General features: G+C 36.9%; 1 protein-coding gene across 2 annotated transcripts in view; it reads right to left on the bottom strand.

Annotated features, from left to right (window-relative positions):
- Positions 1-2,140: 2,140 nt before the first annotated feature.
- Positions 2,141-19,301, bottom strand: part of anxa3a (annexin A3a) — a 63,083-nt gene continuing 45,922 nt past the window's right edge. For both annotated transcript variants that reach the window (XM_043696332.1, XM_043696322.1), the window contains 3 exons: positions 18,236-18,294; positions 11,474-11,596; positions 2,141-3,081 (listed from right to left, as the gene is read on the bottom strand). In XM_043696332.1, the coding sequence (XP_043552267.1) occupies positions 3,022-3,081; positions 11,474-11,596; positions 18,236-18,294 (242 nt within the window). In that variant the 3' untranslated portion in view covers positions 2,141-3,021. The remainder of the gene's footprint in view (positions 3,082-11,473; positions 11,597-18,235; positions 18,295-19,301) is intronic.

Here is a 19,301-nt window from a genome sequence, read left to right on the forward strand (position 1 = left end):
TTTTATTCAGCAAATTTCTAGTTTGGGTCTAGATTTTCTGAGGAGTGGCAATCTCTGACAAATCATCACTCATTTTTTACATCACAAAAGAACTCTACATTTCTGACAGGAGATTGGAATACACTGATTCTGACAGATCCCCCCTCATAGTGCAGAATTGTTGAGGAAAATGAAATTGCACCCCTTCTTTAAAGCAGCCAGCTGACATATTCTGTAATCTAAAGATCAAGTAACTTGAAAGCTACTATCAAAAGGTAAGTGGTGGGTGTCAGGTGGGTAGAGGGTAAGGTTTTAGGTGAGTATGGTGTCAGTTGGGTCTGCAGTATGGTGAGTTTGGATCAGGGGAGGCATTAGTTAATCTGGTGAGTGTGGCAGATTAGGCAGCCATGTGAAAAAAAGTGGGTCACGGTCAGGGCGGTCAAGTTTGGACCACAGCGGGCCAGCCTGGTCTGGAGTATGGGACAGGGAGACAGATGAGCCTGAGACAGGGGAAGGGGAGGGATGGATCCAGACTTGGGAAAGCTGTAGAGTCAGACTTGGAGTGGGGAAAGAGGGAGTGGGTGGGTGTCAGGCCAGTTTCTTAGAGAGGGATTGTCAGGTCACAAGATGACAGGAGGTGTAAGATCAGGGGATACAGCAGTGTAAGGGATATGGTGATATTTTTGGGTATGTGTGAGGTAAATTGAGGAGTCAGTTTACTAGTCACAGGGGAGTTAAACTAAGGCTAACTTTTCCTGAGTAGTTATTATTTAACTTCAACAAAACCCTCTGAATTTTCCAATTTTACAAGTGTTGAGGAATTGCCCAGTGGAATCTTAATTTCCCAGGTATTTCTTCGGAGTGTGCTATGATAGGGATCTTGCATGGTGCCACGTACAACTCTCATCTGTGCTTCTGAAACAATTGCTTGGCCTCTGAAAAACTGGATTTAGCTTTCATCAATATAAATGTTGTCTGCTAAGAAAGCCAAAACCTTCCAACTAAAAGCACATAAATTACGAAATGGATTGAATTTGAAATGTACTTGTTGTATATTGTTTCTTTATTAAGATATAAGAGAGATGTTACAAAGTATAATGTGAAAAGTGCAGTTGAACAGAATTTAAGCAGGCAAAACTCAAGTGAAAACATCTCCAAACAAAGCAAATCATTAACAGTTAAAAGTTTGGATTCTGAATAAGTAAACTGGTTATCATTGATTTAGTAGTTTACTAAAGAAATGCTGTTACAGACTAATTGTTAAGCCTTAATTTCAGAGGGGCTGGTTGAATATCTATGAATTATTATAATCAGTGATCAACACTGTAGTCAGTAAGTGTATATGCATGGTTACTATTAAAAAATGCTTTGTATATAATCTTTTGCCATTTTCATATAATAAAATGTAAACATGTCCATCATTACATATAATACTGCTATTGGACAGTATTTATTAAATAATCTGGACCAGCACTAAAATTATACTGGAATTCAATTTATTTTATCAGACAAGTTGCCATGTGATGAATTTGGATGTGATAGAAGCTACATATGTTAGCAAGGCTCTGTTTTATGTCAGCAAAAGGGACCTGTCCATATGTTGCATTTTTATTATTGGAGACAAAAAGAGTTAGGGAGACCGCCAATTTCTGCTGCACTCACATGGCAACATCTTGACCATTCAGGGTCTACCCACCTGGTCTGAGAATGAAGATCGACAATTAACTATTCCTGTTGTGTTTTCACGCTGACAGAGCCTAAACAACAACACCTTTTTTTTAACGCTGTTATAAATTGAGTTGGCTGTTTTGTTGTCTGTTTCTGATGTCATAAATTTGAGTGTAAGATGAACATCTATAATTTGTTTCTTTTTAGTAATGCTTAAAATGATAGTTTACACAAAGTTTTATGAGCATAATGCAATTATATATAATGTATTGCTTTCCAGGGCCCTTAGGTGATTAGAGTCTTAGTAAAATGGATATATTCCTTGTATTTTGCTCAAAACATGAATGATAAGCATCTTCAAAGTTTGTGACATAGCTCTGGTAAACTCTAAAATAATTCTTAAAAAAGCTCAGCATGCTCATGGTTTCTACACCACACAAATGAAACCATAAGAAAATACGCACAAAGTTATAGGTCTTCAGAGAGAAAAAAACTTGCAGATAATGCATGTGTTTTTAAAGTGTTTTGTGTGACTTAAATATTTATGTGAGCATGTTTAAATGGATACAAAAATTACTACATTTGTCAGTGATTATTTGAGTGCTGAGTCTTATGAAATATTGAGTTAAACAGCTCTTTAAACTTTTAGCTTTTGAAATAACAATCTGTACAGCTCTCTCTGTCAGATACCATTTTTCCAGGTGTATTGACTTTCCCATTATCAATTTGTCTGACCATAATATTTTGCAACAATCATTAGGGGACTCATTCAATGGAACTAAAGGTATTGGAAAAAAACATTGGATTCTGCAGTGACAACTGAGGCAAATTATTATTTGCCTATCCAAATGATTGTTGCATGCAGATGATAAAAATGACAATAGTGTAGAGAGCAAAACCAAATCAAACAATTAAATAACAGATAATGTATTTGATAAATTTTGTTCATATAAAAAGCTTACATACACTGTGGTTTATATCTGATTCCATGCAACAATTTCTATTCTACCCTCTTTAGATTTGATCCTGAAAAGAGAACCTTTTATGGTAAAATTCTTATCGGCAATAACAGTTTCGGTGATTACAGCAAATCCAGGATGATTAACTTGTTGAGTGGCTACACTGGATAGGAGCAAAAATAACACCATACTCTACTCTTCCCTCTGATCCAATTTAACACCCTTTGGAGGAAGTAGGAACCAATCTGTGTGTGACGTTATATTTAAAATGATGCAATTTAGATGAAATATTGTGGATTATTGATAGACAATCAATTGTTATTTTTTCACTTTAATTAAACAATGCACAATAGAAGCACATCTATTCTCTACATTAACATCTACATAGCACTTTGTTCAGCTATTTAATGGTTGTCTAGTTTCCTGTTCCACAGAGTTTAAGCAAAGTATTCTTGTAATCTCCAGAAGTTTCATCCTAAAACAAGAAACAAATAGGCAATAAATTATCATTTAAGTAAACAATTAAAGGCACACCTAAAATAATCAAAGAATGTTCACCAGAACATATTATTGATCAAATACAAAACTAATATACTCCCCTCAAACTTTTCCTTTTCTACTTTTGTTGTGTAAGAAGGAATTCCCTTCTTTCTAAATCTCGATTCCATTTATTTTGTTCAGAGTTAACACTAAGTCACGAGCACCAGTTCAGGCTGGATTAGAAAATGTAGATGACAACAGCAAGGTTATGAGGGATGAATGGAACTGGAGGTGAACATTTGGAATGTGTGATAAAAGGTAAGAAGAAAGAGCTAGAAAGTAAGGCGAGCACCAAAGTAGTGGCTTGTGTGGGACTGATGTGAAGTACACTGAAATTTTCCTGAAGTAAAGTTACAGCTTGTGAAACTCAAGGCATCTCTCCATGAACATGTTAGAAGTGGAACTGCAGATTTGTATAGATAATTTTACTATAGTTTTATTCCTTACAGCAAATGACAACACTCATCACAAACTAGAACATTTAACTATCATTAAAACGTCTCCTGTCAATATAAACTAGAATGACAACTGTGTCTCAAGTAAAGTTTATTAATCTGCACAAAATCTGGTTTCAAAATGTCTGGACAGTAACTAGGGAGAAACTTGAAATGAGTTGGAAAGTCAACACTGGTTCATAACTCAATAGGTTCAAGCCAATATCTAGCTTCAATGATATCCATATTGAGGATTTATTAATAAATAATTATTTATTGTTATTTTGAAACAATTTATAGCTGATTAGCAGCAAATTAATGATAAGTAATGGTAATATGTAAATAAATATATTAAAAATGCTCTTTCCTGATTAATGTGCCCAGTTTTATGTCAAATTATTTAATATCATCCTATGCTTGAATTTCTTACATTTCTGTGATAATAAATAGATAAATTACATGTTTCTCAATAGACAGCTGGGTGAAAGTTAATATCAGTAACAGTAAGAGAGAAGGTGGTGTCGCAGTAATGTCACTGGATCAGTAATAAAGAGATCAAGCCTAAAGTTTCTGGGGTATGTGTTCAAATCCAAATAATCAATCTGAAATTTAAAGCTAGTCTTGGTAATGGTGAAACTATTACTGATCATTGTAAAGATTTGGTTTGCTAATGCTTTTTTTGGAAAGAAATCTCTCCCTGCCTGGTCTGGTTTACAATGTGGTTACTTTTGAAGTGCCTTGTAAAATGGTTCAGCAAGCTATTTATTTGAAGGATAACAAGGGATGGGCAACAAATGTCAGTGACTCCCATGAGAGAATAGAGAAAATGAAAGCTCTTATATACTGCTTTTTGTGTAACAAATCAATAATCCTTAGAATTGCTCTGTTAAAGTAAGCAGTAGCATGTACTCTCAATACTTGTTTTTCCCTAATGAAGTGGGAAGATTCTAAGATAAAAAGTACTTCCTAGTGAAAACTATGCATATTTTCCTATCTACTCCTCTTAACAATTCTATCGTTATCTCCGGTCTCCGTGGCTTTTGACACCAACACGGGCTCTTAAATGAGCAGTTCTCTAGGATCATGGGATTTTCATGGAATTAATCATTTTTCAGCTCCAAATGCTATTTTTAACTGCAAAAATTTTCTATAAAGGTGTGAAAATGGAAACAGCAGGTCTCTAAGAACTGGAAAGAGACGTTGGAAATTGTAATTACTTAGTAGATTTTCTTTGCTACGATGTTTAATTGAGGGAAGACGTTTATACTAAAAGTAATTCCCCACACACAACAAACAATTTTTTTGAATCTTCCAAGATCATGGGAAAACCAAGAGACTTGGAAGAACAACATATGAGAATAAAGAAAGGAGAAAAACAGGGAATAGGTATAATAAAGCTGAAAGCCAGGCTAAAAGCAATTAAGGAAAGAATGATTTTAAAAAACCTATCTGAAGGACATTAATGCTTGAAGTACATTTTTTTAAACTCTGCCTAATGCTCTCTTACATTCCTAATTGAACCAAATTTAATCACCCAACTTGATGATAATGAAATTGAACCAAAGTTGATCCCCCAGCTTGATGGCAATGACGTAGTGATGGACATCCAGGAAGTGTGGTACAAAGTGTAATTGAATACATTTCTCTTCCTGCTAGTAACCCATAATGCTTTGCAGATGCCCAGCTTTGAGTTGTTAGATCTATTTGAATGCTATTGCACAGTGATAATGCCACACAACATGATAGAAAGTATCCTCAATCAGAAGACAGGACTTTGACTCCACAATGATTGTGCAGTGGTCATTCCTATCAATATTGTCCTCGACAGATGCATCTATGATAGGAAGATTGGTGAAGACAAGGCCAATTATATTCTTTTTTCCCTCATGTCGGTTCTCTTGTCATCTGGTTGTGGGAAAAGTCTAGCAGCTATGTCTTTAGGACACAGCCAACTCAGTCTTTAGTGTACTACTAAGCCACTTTTGGTAATGGACATTGAAATCACACAACCAGAGTACATCCTATGTCCTGGATCTTCAGTGTTTGTTCCAACTGATGTTCAGCATGGAGGAGTACTAACCAAAAAAACTGAGGGGGAGAGGGGTAAGTAGTTTCAGCAGAAAGTTTCCTGATCCACATTTGACCTGATGCCATAAGACTCATGGGATGGTCCACAGTCAATGTGACTCAATTCCCATCCATCTGTACACCACCAGACAGTCACTTCTGGCCATATTTCACCACTGGTTCGATAGGAATATAATGGTGGGTGGTAGTGTCTGTGAGAAACAATTCTACGAGTACAGATAGTTCTACTATAATGCAGTGGTTGCAGGATCAACAGGACTGGGTTTGTGCCAAGATCATTGCCGTGTGATCAGTGTAGTCCATTCCTTTATTTTAACTTTGTAGCATATTGGTGTAATTGAGAGCATCTTAGACCTCTTCAAAGGGCAGTTAACCATGAAGCACAACACTGTTTGTCTGCAGTCACATCAATGCTATTTTGCTTCCCTAAAGACTATTTTTATGACAATTGACAAAATACACAGTCACCATTAAAGGAACAAGCAACAAATTCCAGATTTTCTTTATTAATTGATTTTCAATCCTAGCAGCAGGATTTGAACTCATGTCCCTGGTGCATTTGTTCTAGAAATTCTTTTGATTAACAATTACTAATATACCACCACACCCCTGTTCAGATAGCTACAGTACTGGCAACAACCTGCTCAATGAAGTTCAGTTTGGATTCCTGCAGGTTCACTCATCTCCTGATTTAAAATCAGCCTCAGTCCAAACACAGACTAAAGATTAAAGAATGGCAGGTAGAGACAAAGAGGAAAAACCTAAGACTACACCAACAGTTAGGTCCAGATGTTAGGAAGATAACAAAAGGACAAAACTAATGGCTCTGTATCAGAATGGGTATGGCATTAATAACAAATAAATTGATAGTACATTTTAATGTACATAAACATGATCTGAGAGCCATTACATAGACATGTCTGAAGATGACAAGGATTGGGTCCTGAATATTGATGAATGTATAACCCTCAAGAGAACAGGAAGTTGGATAATGGTGGAGGGCTAGTACTATTAAGGTGGCAAAGATAATATCTTTTACAGTAGTTGGAGTTGACCTTATATCAGGATGTAGAATAGATTTGAGTGATAAGGAATAATAAGGGGAAAAAAGTCAATATTGGGAGTGGCCTACAGGCCCTCTTAACAGTAACCACAATGTAGAATGAGTTTAACAAGAAACAATATTAGGTGCTTGTGGTAAGGGGATAGCAGTAATCATGTGTCAATTTAATTTTCACATATATTGGAAAAATAAGATTGGCAGTGGTAGCTTGGATGAGGAGTTTGTAGGGTGCTTTCAGAATAGTTCCTTAGAACAACTTGCTCCGGAACCAGAAAGCAGGTTATAATAAATTTGGCACTGTGTAATGTTACAGGATTAATTAATTAACTCAGAGAAAAGTCATCTTTAAGAAGGATGGCGGCGGGGTGGCACAGTGGTTAGCACTGCTGCCTCACAGCGCCTGAGACCCGGGTTCAATTCCCGCCTCAGGCGACTGACTGTGTGGAGTTTGCACGTTCTCCCCGTGTCTGCGTGGGTTTCCTCCGGGTGCTCCGGTTTCCTCCCACTGTCCAAAGATGTGCAGGTCAGGTGAATTGGCCATGCTAAATTGCCCGTAGTGTTAGGTGAAGGGGTAAATGTAGGGGCATGAGGGGGTTGCGCTTCGGCGAGTCGGTGTGGACTTGTTGGGCCGAAGGGCCTGGTTCCACACTGTAATGTAATCAAAAGGAGAAACCATAATATGATTGAATTTTGCATTCAGTTTGAGAGAGGAATGATGCGTTTAAAGCTAGTACAATATTTTAAAAGTAAGGGCACATAAGCTGTGCTAGCTGAAGTGAATTGCAACACTAGGTTGGGTGATATTATTAATAGAGAAGTAGTGGCAACCATTTAAGGATATATTTTAAAATGTTCAGAATAAAGAAAATTACAAGAGGAGGTCTCAAAATCCTAGGTTAACCGAAGAAGATAAGGAAGGCGTTAAACTTAAAGCAAAACACACAATTACACAATGATGAATGGCAGATCAGATGATTGGGCAGAATATAAAGAACAGTACGAAATGACCAAAAAGTTAATCAGGATGAATATATGAAAATATGAGAGGAAGTTAGTTAGAAATATAAAAAGAGGTGGGAAGAGTTTCCAGAGGCATCTGTAAAGGAATAGAGCAAATAAATTAAGTACTGGTCTTCTAGAGAGTGAGAATAGGAAGTTAATATTACATATAAGGAAATGGTGGATGAGGTTAACAATTACTTTGCTTCTGTCTTCACAACGAAGGATTCCAAATAATATACCTGTAATAAATAAATTAGGAGACAGAAGAAAGAGAGTAATACTTACAATCACCAGGAAAGGGGTACTGAATAAACAATTGAAATTGCAGATTGACAGGTCCCAGATTTCATCCTGGGATATTAAGTAAGGTGGCTAATGAGGTAGTAGATGTGTTAGTGCTGATTTTTAATAATTTATTAGATTCTGGAAATTGGGCTAATGTACTCAGATGTACTAATTTGAGTTTAAGTATTAGTGTTCTGTGCAGGTGAAACAACTATCCACAAGTCACCTCTGTGTTGCAGGTATAAGAGACTCTCTCACTCTGAATGCTGGCAAAAAGAAATAGGACAACACAGAACTGCGTGTAATCATGGTTAGAATCATAGAACTCTTACATGCAGAAATAAGTCATTTGGCCCATCACGTCTACACTGACGGTTCTGTAAACCATCCCACCCATACCCGGCTTGACCCACATTTACAATGACTAATCCACCTAGACTGCATATATCCCAAGACTCAATGGGGCAATTTAGCACTGTCAGTCCATCTAACCTGCATATCTTTGGATTGTGGGAGGAAAATGGAGCACCCAGTAGAAAACCATGCTGACATGGGGAGAACATGAAAACTCTAAGACTAGAATTGAACCCAGGTCCCCGGCACTGTAAGGCAGCTGTGCTAACCACTGAGCCAATGTGCTGCCCTCTGGTTGAAAAAAATCAGAACAGAATCTCAAACAACCTGTCAAAGCAGGAATCTTGAAATCGACTTTACAGTTTCCAGGGTCAAAGCTAATAGTAACCTCTTCTGCAATAGTAACAACGTTCAACTCTCCACTCTTCATGAACAATTTAGAAACTGATCCATATATTCTCTTCTAAAACGTACACCAGTTTGGACTCAATTCTTCTTTCTACTCTGTGCTATGTATTTTTGTGTCAAGTAATAGATAAACTCACTCTGTAATTTTAAGAAAGTCTGGTTAAATGGGTTCCTTTTAAGTTAATTTGAGTCTGGGAGAAAAATATTTCCAAGGGAAGGGATCCATTGTAAAATTAATTTTATTGTGACCAACAAAGTGGCTGGGTGAATAAAGGCAAATCACTTCATCACTTCTCCCCCAGGAGTTAATGATTATGAATGGCATTATGGGAATCGGTTGGATAAAAGGCAATGAATTGTTCAATCAGTCATGATTGTACTGAATGGAGAAGCTGATTCGACAAGTTTAATGGCCTGTAACTGTTCCTTTGTTGCCATCAGGAATTATAACAAATTGGGGAAATTCATCTGGGTCTGGGAATAACAGCTAATGAAATTAGATTAGATGAGCTTAGATTACTTACAGTGTGGAAACAGGCCCTTCGGCCCAACAAGTCCACACCGACCCGCCGAAGCGCAACCCACCCATTCCCCTACATTTACTCCTTTACCTAACACTTCGGGCAATTTAGCATGGCCAATTCACCTGACCTGCACATCTTAGTGTTAGGTAAAGGAGTAAATGCTATCCTTTTATTAAAATAAGAATTTAACAGAAAAGTGAGGCTGTTATTAGTAGCATTGGTGTGACCACATCTCAAATACTGTGTGCAGTTTTGGTTTCCTTATTTAAAGAAGAAAGTAAATGTGTTGGAGGAAATTCAGAGGAGATGTGTTGTATTTATGCCTGGAGTGAGTGGGTTGTCTTCTAATGATAGGTTTGAATTCTGGGCTTGTTACTACTGGAGTTGAGAGAGTGAAGAATTGACTTGATTCAAGTATTTAAGATATTGAATGGTCTAGATAAGGTACACATGAAAATTATGTTTCCTTTTGTGAATAAGTCCAGACCTAGATGTACAGTTTTAAAATTAGGGGTCGCCCTTTTTGGCAGAAATCAGGAGCAATGATGTCCCTCAGAGACTTGTGTAGCTTTGGAGTTCTCTGTCTCTGAAGGGGAGGAAGCATGGTTATTGAATATTTTTGAGACCGAGATGAATAGACTTTTGTCAGGCAAAGGAATGAAAGGTTATAAAGGGTAGATGGGAATGTGGACTTCAGAGCACAAACAGATTAGCCATGATCCTGTTAGATGTCTGAGCAGGCCTGAGAGGCCAAACCACCATTTCTGCTCCTAAAGCATATGTTTACATGTTCCTAAGAAATGTGCTGAGAGTGACTGTCTATGACATTTAAGGAACTTTTAACTTGGACTTTAGAAGACAGAGTTCCATTTTCAGTTAGGTCAGGGCTTTAAAAAAGGACTTTTATACAAATTTTGTGCAATGCTGCTAAATAGATCAAAGAAGAAACTGAGGCTCAGAAGCAGACAGGGATCTTTAATATCGGGTCTAATATCGGGCTCTCAATTAAGTAGCTGTGTGTTCATTGTCCAAGTGCGTTGTTCACATGCATCCACTAAAGAGGACTAATAAAATAACCCATACCATTTTCCTACATCAGCTCTTTTTTTATTTCCCCAATACTATGAGGTACTTGAGTACTTATTTGAATAGATTTTCTTCTTCACCCAATAACTTAATTTCAATTCTAATAGTGTAATCTGCATCCCAATTATAAAACCAACCTGAGTTTCACCTGAAAAGTGCAAATTTACTCAATTGTATCTTCCTCAGTACTTCCCCTTTTTGAAAATCTACAATACTTACCTAAGCTAGTGCTTCAACCGAAGTAATTTCCTTGTGGAAGAAGTTTTTTTAAACTGTACTTTTGAGTGATGGACACATGTAATTGTAAGAAAGGTAAACCTAACTTTGTAATAATTCCTTGATTTGCACCTTACAAACAGTAGTCTCAAAAGTTTCTGAATTGCTGTAGTTCCTTTTGTTGTCATTCTGAACTGCTATTAGCTAATGTGCAGCACAGCATTAATTGTGAATAGCAACCCTTTGATTTCTACAAGCTTACCAAATATGAAATACATACACTCAATGCATCTTCTTATTCAACCACATTAAATCTGCAATATGCCTTCAATACATTGCAAACCCTTACAAGGTTTTTCTATGTCATCTCTAACCCAGCTTCTGTTTTGTATACAAAGTGCCTTATATCCTACTGGCATGATGTGAGGATCGTATAGTCAGTTTCTATGTGAATGTACCAATCATTGAAAACTTTTTAAAACTTACTCAAAATCATGATAGGAAGTGTAATTCTCAGTAAACTAAGAAACAGCCTTGACTCTGAAGTAAGTTAGTCTGGCATACACTTTTATCAGTTTAGACTATCTCTAAATCATTCATTGTGAACTTAGAGTCAATGCTCACTTACAATTTAAACAGAAAGAACCAACATTGTAACATATTTACTTTCTGGTCCCAGAATTATTGTGAACAATAATGAATTTATTCGGATGTTTAATCTGTTTCATTTGTTGCTGATCTTAGAGAATTCTGAAGCGCCATTGTATGAGCTGAAGTATATTGAAATGAGTCAAGAGGATTCAGTGACAGCTTGAGAAAGAAAACAGTTGAGAGAAGCACTGTTTACCAACAAGATTGCAGACCTACCTTGATAGTAGCGTACAAGGATCTGCCATACAGCTTCAAATACTCATCTTGTATATCCAGGAGATCAATTTCTGACCTGCTGACCATGATTCTTGAAAGAGTGTTCTCATCAGTACCGAGGCCCTGCAAAAGAATCCCATACGCTTACTTTATCAGCGCCACGGACTATTATGTTATAAATGTCAGTTGGTTAACTGTTATCTGCAAGATATCTTCATGAATTGCTTTTATACATTGGCACATTCATTATCTTATGTTTATTATGACTTATCTGGTCTGATTAGTGTAATTTGCAATTCTACATTCATCATAAAGAAATCTTTTTATTTTCATATCCTTGTATTGTGTATTAAGTCAGATAAATTCCTTGGGGAAGATCTTGAGTCATTCTATATAGTATGAATGATGATGTGATGTTAGAAAATGATTAGGGATTGACTTATTGCTCCATTTCCACTGACTACTTAGGCATCCATTACTTCTCTAGATTCCACCCAAGATGGCCAGAGCACCTTAGGTACAGGTAGCTCCCCTATAACGTGCAGCTGCTTTCCAGCGAAACCTCACTTTGAAGAATATTGATTAATAGAGATAATGGGGCCTATGGGAAAAGTGAGGTTAGGGGCAGACCAGCAACAAATACCACTTACAATCGCTTAAAAATCAGCCAAACGTCTAACACAAAGTAAAGCACAGTCTGAGTGAAGGTTGAAATCATATTTATTAATGAAGCAAAAGTAAATTTAACACAATACGTTTAAAAAATGTAAGAAAAACTCTACTCTCAGGTCAGTACCTCTCAGAAAACTGCTCTGTCAGCAGCTGATATTGGTGCATGTGCAAAATGGCACGAAGACTGACACCAGCGCCACGCATGGGCTGAATGGCACAGACACTGATACAAGTGCAGGATGGCACAGACATCGGCACATGTGCAGTACAAAATATACAAAACAATGCCTGCTAGAATCGCATTATTCAAACAGAGGTAAGCATTCTCAAAAATACCGTTCTCTAATTCTTCAGTGACATTATAGCCAAATCGTGCTGCTGAAACATGCATTATCCCAGAACTACCTATATGTAAATATTCAAACTGATATGTTACAAGGGTAATAAGGCTGCTAATACTAGCTTAGGTCAGTATTGATGTACTGCTCAGTATCAAACGCAGTCCAGCTGAGAGAGAGCTTAGTAGATGTTAAAATGTACTTGTTTTCTGATGCTGGAAGAGCAGGAATACTCCTCCAGGCTACATAAAGCAATTGTACCACAAGATCTGTCCTTTCATAAGGATGTAGTCCACTCCCACCTCCTTTCCTACTGACCCAAATCAGCCTGCAGACCACTTGATTGTTGCACATAATGCACTAGTTGAATGGCAATGAGGCCTGCCCTCAAAATGGACAATGCCTTCTACTAGGAATAGTATCAGTCTCTGTTCCTGTATTACTGGAAAAGACTTTTTATCTTGCAGTGGCACAAGATAAACTGTAGAATTGTAGTTGGATTTGCATTAGTTAGACATTTTGTGGAAGAAGTGAACTTGATCAGATCTCAAGTTATATATATTATGAAGCCAATTTTTAAAAAAAAACTTTAATACTGAAACATCTTTAGTCTTCGGCATGTGTAAATACCTGCTTTCAAATTTTACTCTTCTCTTCTTCAGAGTTGAAATTAGTCTTGAGCTTTAATGTGAAATGAATGCTGGTAAATCAGACTTTACACTCTGCTGAGATTTGTTCCTTTCTTATATGGAAGGATGCTAGTTTGCCTACATCCATTCTGTACAATTTTCAGGGACAAATTGTATTTCCTTATTTTTAGAATTTTTGAATATGTAGTAATAATTACAACATATCCATATAAAAGAAAACAAAAATTGAAATAAATTAAACTAAATTATGAAAAGATTAAGAGGACACTATATTAATGGCAACAAGTACTGTACATTTGGGTGCACACACACTGCACTATATTCAAATGGTTACATAATGAAAATTGATGTTAACATGTTTCTGCCTGGACATTTATTGGGCTGCTGTCAAATTCCTTTCTCCTTAACTAAATGGAGGTAATAATCCATTTTAAACAAACCGATTAATATCTTTGTTCAATTGTGGAAAGATGAATTTTATATGTTCATGTTAACATTCATGAGATAACATTGCCAACTGCAATTTCCCAGCTCATATATTTAGCAAAGTAGTTGTAATGTAAGAGTAATAAATTGTGTGTGCTTGCCATTCAAATGTTTGAAGTTTGATTAAAGACAAAAATAACTGCAGATACTGGAATCCAAAGTAGACAAGCAGGAGGCTGGAAGTACACAGCAAGCCAGGCAGCATCAGGAGGTGGAGAAGTCAATGTTTCAGGTATAATCCTTCAGGACTAGGGGTGGGTATGAAGAGAGCTGCAAATAAAGGGAGGCGGTGGAGCGTTTTAGGTGGGGAGAGGGGCAGAATGGTGAGGTTGGGCTAGATGGACACAGGTAGAGAGTATGACCTGGTTGGTCAAAGGGAGGAATGAATCCAGCTGGTGGCTGGAAGGAAGGTTCAGTAAGTGAAATGTAAGGGCATTGGGGGCTGGAAAGGGAGTCTGGGAATGGGAAGGAAGTTTTATTTGAAATTGGAGAACTCAATGTTGTGTCCTCCAGGCTGTAGGCTGCCCAGGCGGAAGGAGGTGCTGTTCCTCCAATTTGTGGTCTGACTCACTGTGACCATGAACCAGGCTGAGGATGGTAATGTTGCAGAGGGGATGGGAAGAGGAATTAAAATGGATGGTGACTGGGAGGTCAGGTCAGCCCTTGCTGTATCCAGTGCTCCTTAGGTGGTTTTCTCTACGTCAGTGAGACTAAATGTAAACTCAGGGCACATTTCGTCAAACATCTCAGCCTGCTCTGCAGGGGCCAACTTGACCTCATCTTCTGCCTGGACAGCCTACAGCCTGAAGGATCCAACAGTGAGTTCTCAGATTTCAAATAATCTCCCTTCCCATCCCCCAACTCCCTTTCCAGCCTTTCTCCCTCCCTTCCATTCCTCTCATCGACCCTTCCTTCCAGTCACCAATTGGATACATTACTCCCATCGACCAACCGGGCTGTATCCTCCATCCATGTTCACCTATCCCGACCTCAGTGTTCTGCCCCTCACCCCACCCAAAACCCTCCCCCACTCCTCCTTTATCTGCAGCTCCCCTCACCTCTACCCCCCGACCTGAAGAAGGGTTACACCTGAAACGTCGACTTCTCCACTGGCTGATGCTGCCTAGTTTGCTGTGTTCTTCCAGCCTCCTGCCTGTCTACTGAAGTTTGATTAAGCCAATCAATACAAACATTAAAAATCATTTAAGCTAAGCAGAAGGCATTGATTTGAGATTCTGAACAAGGTCAAGAGTTTTAAAAGTTCTAATATGGATTTGTTTTCCAAGAGTAAGGCAAAACATCAAGTCTTTCAATTTACACAAGGAAAAGATAATTTCAAAAAAAACATAAACCAACATTTTGGGATGGACAATGAATACTGGACAAGCAGGGAGCAAGGGAAAGGGGTCAAGTGTACATAATTGAGAGACTGGCTCAAATATTAGAATGTGTAAATATTCAGTATAAGTTGGACTAATCAAATGGCACAAATAGACATAAGTTGTTTAGATTTAACCACCAGTCAGAGAGGTGGTGACATGGTGATCAAGGTGAGAAAATAAATATTGCAGGATTTCAGAAAGACAGAGTAAGAAATAAGAATAATCCTAATAGTAAAAGATGACAAAGACTATATTAAGGAGGTCCCTTGGCTCCAAGAAGCATGAAATAGAATTGTTTTGAATGAAGATTAAGAACAAAGATCAGATCACTAGGTCATAGGTCCCCGGAAGTTGGTGAGAACAATGAGCAAGAAATAATTGTTGCTTGTAAGAGGGAAATGAAATAATTTGAGCAATTTTAATATCCTTGCAGAATCTTTTAAAAGTCAGCAAATGTCGTCCTGAAAACGAATTTATTCAAACCTTTTGTCACATTTTGCTGGAAAAAAACCTTGTGGACCCAACCAGCAATGTAAACTTATTCTATTAAAATACAAAATCTCATCAAGAAGTATCTATCTGTCCTTGGATTAATAGGTAAATTAAGTATTGCATTATATTAATGCAAGAGGCAAGAATGGTTGGAATGTTTAGGAACCAGCAATAGGTTCTAATAAGTTGATAAAAAGAGAGGAAATACAATAAAGAAGTAAATTTCAGCTTAAGTAAATATGGGTCCCTTTGAGGCAGAAGATAGAAGAAATTATTGGAGAGAAAGGGATGATGACAAAGGTATTTTACAAGAATTGAATACTTGTTTTATGCCTAATCGGAGATGAATATGTGTGAAGAACTTAAGGCAATTAATATCAGCAGAGAAAAGATATTAGACAAATGTAAAGGATTTAAAAGCAATATAAAGGAATTGATGGGCAATGACCTTAGGTTCTAAGTTAGGTTGCTGCAGAGATGATAGATGATTCTTCAAGATTCCTTAGATTCTAGAATTGTTCCATTAGATTTGACATTAGCAATGTAGTATCACTGTAATATAGAAAGATAAAAAGAAAATAGGAAGTAAGAGGCCCTAAAGCATAACATCAGTCATTAGTCTCATGCTGGAATCTATCATTAAACATGTCCTAGGAAATCGTAGTGACATCACTTGAAATGAGCATAGAAATTATGTCTGGAAAATTGTGCCAATGTGCCTTTGAGAATAGAAACATATATTAGATGGTCCCTTGGGTTTCTGTAGGATCTGATTAATGATAAAGCACCTGGCTTACAGCAAGTTATATGACCAGGTTACTTGGGAGTTAAAAAATTAAGAGAAAAGTCAATATATGTTATTAAGAACTGGTCTGGGTTCAAGCCATTTAGTTGTTAGGCTTTGGAAGAAGAGAAAATATCTCTGAGACAAAGTTAATTTAAATGTTGCGTGTTAGATTTAAGTATTTAAACATTTTATTCATTAAAGGGCTGCCAATGCAAGATGGTGAGTTGTCTTATAAACAAAAAGCAACAGCAAGATGCAAAGATCCAGAGCTAAACACCATTAGAACTGGGAGAGTTCAGATCCGAGGGGACCACACTAATTTGCTCAAATTGCCTCTGTTAAATGTGGAGTTTCTTACTATAAGCCATTGAAGGAGCTTGAAGGAACAAACCTTTTGAAAGTAAGCAGCAGGCCCCAAAAAATCTCCATTGTTATACAAATCTTCAAAGACCAATCAGTTAGTTTTCCAATTTTTAGCAAGTATCTGAATTGAGTTTATTGGGGGTGTGGAAGAAAAGTGGATTTAAGAAATTCAATTTAAATTACAAGTAACGCAGCCAGTAGATGTAATACTTCTACATGCTATTCAATAAGGTGTTACATAAAAACTGAATATGCAAGAAAAGAGTTAATAGGATTTGGCAATAATATATTAACATGGGTGGACAATTGATAAATTACAGGAAGCAGAGATTGAGAAGTAAATGAGCCATTTTCAAATTGGTAGACTCTAATATGTGGAGTGCCACAAGGATCAGTGTTGGGGTCTCAGATATTTACAATGTATATTCATGACTTAAGAAAAGACAAAGGATTATCCATCAGGCTTGTTGATGATACAATGTTCATTGAGAATCTAAGCTGTGAGAGAAGAAACTGCAAGGAGATACAGGCAAGTTTAGTGAATGGGTAATAATATGGCGGGGAAATATTTGTGTGGAAGTATGAGGTATTCATTTTGGTAGGAGGAATAGAAAAGGAGAATATTTTTTCAAAGGCATAAAACTTTTAAATGCCCAAGAATATTTTGCTGTACTCATAGAAAAAACACACAGTTAGCACACTATTGCAGCAACCAATTAGGAAGGTAAATGTCATGTTGACCTTTATTGCAAGGTAGTTGAACTACAATATAAAGCTTAGCTACAATTGTATAAGGTTTTTGTGAGACCGCATCTGCAGCAGTCTTGCTCTACATATTTGAGCAAGGATATATTTGCATTGCAATAAAGTGAAGGCTTACTAAATTGGTTCCTGGGATGACAGGACTATCCAATTGATAGGCTGAGTAAATTAGGTCTTTATTCTCTGGGGTGTGGAAGAATGAGAGTTCATCATATTCAAAAAAAATATACTAAATAATGCAGAGGCTTGACAGGGTAGCCACTAAGCCATTATATATTCCATCTGGAGAATTAAAAATGGACGACACAGCCTCAGGATAAGAGGTCAATGATTATAACTGATATGAAATGTTTCTTTGTTCGGGAAGTTAAATTTTCTGTCCAGAAGAACAGTGGAGCAAAACATCAGAGGAACAGTCCATTTGCCTCAATATTACATTAGGGGACAGCTCCAAGTGGTAATTATCTTGGCCATTTCTGCAAGGGTGTCACGTTGCTTCTTAACTTTAATTAGTAGTGAATGTGATTTTAAAAGACTATATAGTTACTTACTTATTCATATTGGAGATTGATAATTTAACCCATTATCCAAACATGCCTTATGAGGCAACTTAATCTTTAGTTTACAATTCTGAAAACATTTTTCTCTTCTATGTCCTCTCAAATGTTTTCATTATTGTGAGGCAGATGTTAAATGACTTGAAGAAAATTCAGTGCAAAATTTAGGTTAGCAGGCAAAGGGATGATGGGTAAACTTGCTGCAAGTTTGAATCCAGGCAACAGGGTTCTGTAGAATCTAAAAATTATGCAGGGTCTAATAACACAACATACCTTTACACTTTTGTGGATCCTTTCAGCAAAATAGACAGATGTGGACTTTGAACAATTAACTAAAACAAAGCATACAAAAATAATCATTTAAGAGAATACCAAAATTCTATTTGTTTACCTCCTCCTCCCGCCATACTTTGGTTCATTTATCAACTCAGCAAAAATCTAATAAACTATTGCATATTCGGCTCTTCTCGTGAATAAATATAACCTAGAGTTCCACCTCTTGGAGAAGAGTTTGATAATTAAAGATTTAAACCTTGACCTACATCCTTGGCACAGAATTATTATTGTAGTCAAAGCAGGTTGCTTGTACCTGTAAGAAGACACAAAAGATGACCACATAACAGCAGTATAGAAAATGCACTTCATAATGTCATGCCACTTATAAAAGAAAGGAAAATTACATTAAAGGGCTTTAACAAAATTAAAGTGATTGTAACCTATCAGGAAAAGGTTAAGGCTTTTATCCTCTATAAGAAACTAAGGCCGAGGTGTGCCCTAAAATAAGTATTTAAAATTATGAATGGTTTGGATAGGTTAGGTGTAGCAAAAAGGTTTCCTGCCAGGGATCAATCTCGAACTAAGGGTCATAAAACAAAGTTAGTCATGAATAAATTGAATAGAGAATTCAAGAAATCTCATTTTCCTAAGGGAGTTGTTAGAATTTGGAACTCAGTATCAGAAGAAGGAGTTGAAGCGAACAGCAAAAATGCATTTAAGAGAAAGCTCATTTGCATGAGGAAAAAAGAAGAGAAAAGGTATGATGATCAAATTGGATGAACTGAAAACATAGAAAATAGAAGCACAGAATAGGAGTAAGATGTTCAGCCCTTTAAGCCTGATTGGAATTCAATAAGATTATGGCTGATCATCCAACCTAATAGCCTGTTCCTGCTTTCACTCATATCCTTTGATTCCTTTAACCTTAAGAACTATATCTATGTCCATCTTGAAAATATTCAGTGTTTCAGTTGATTTCTGTGGTAGAGAATTCCTCAGACTTATAACTTTCTGGGTGAAGAAATCTTTCCTCATCTCAGTCCTAAGTGGTCTACCCTGTATC

The sequence above is a fragment of the Chiloscyllium plagiosum genome, chromosome 1 (assembly GCF_004010195.1).
Source record: "Chiloscyllium plagiosum isolate BGI_BamShark_2017 chromosome 1, ASM401019v2, whole genome shotgun sequence".
Lineage (NCBI taxonomy): Eukaryota > Metazoa > Chordata > Chondrichthyes > Orectolobiformes > Hemiscylliidae > Chiloscyllium > Chiloscyllium plagiosum.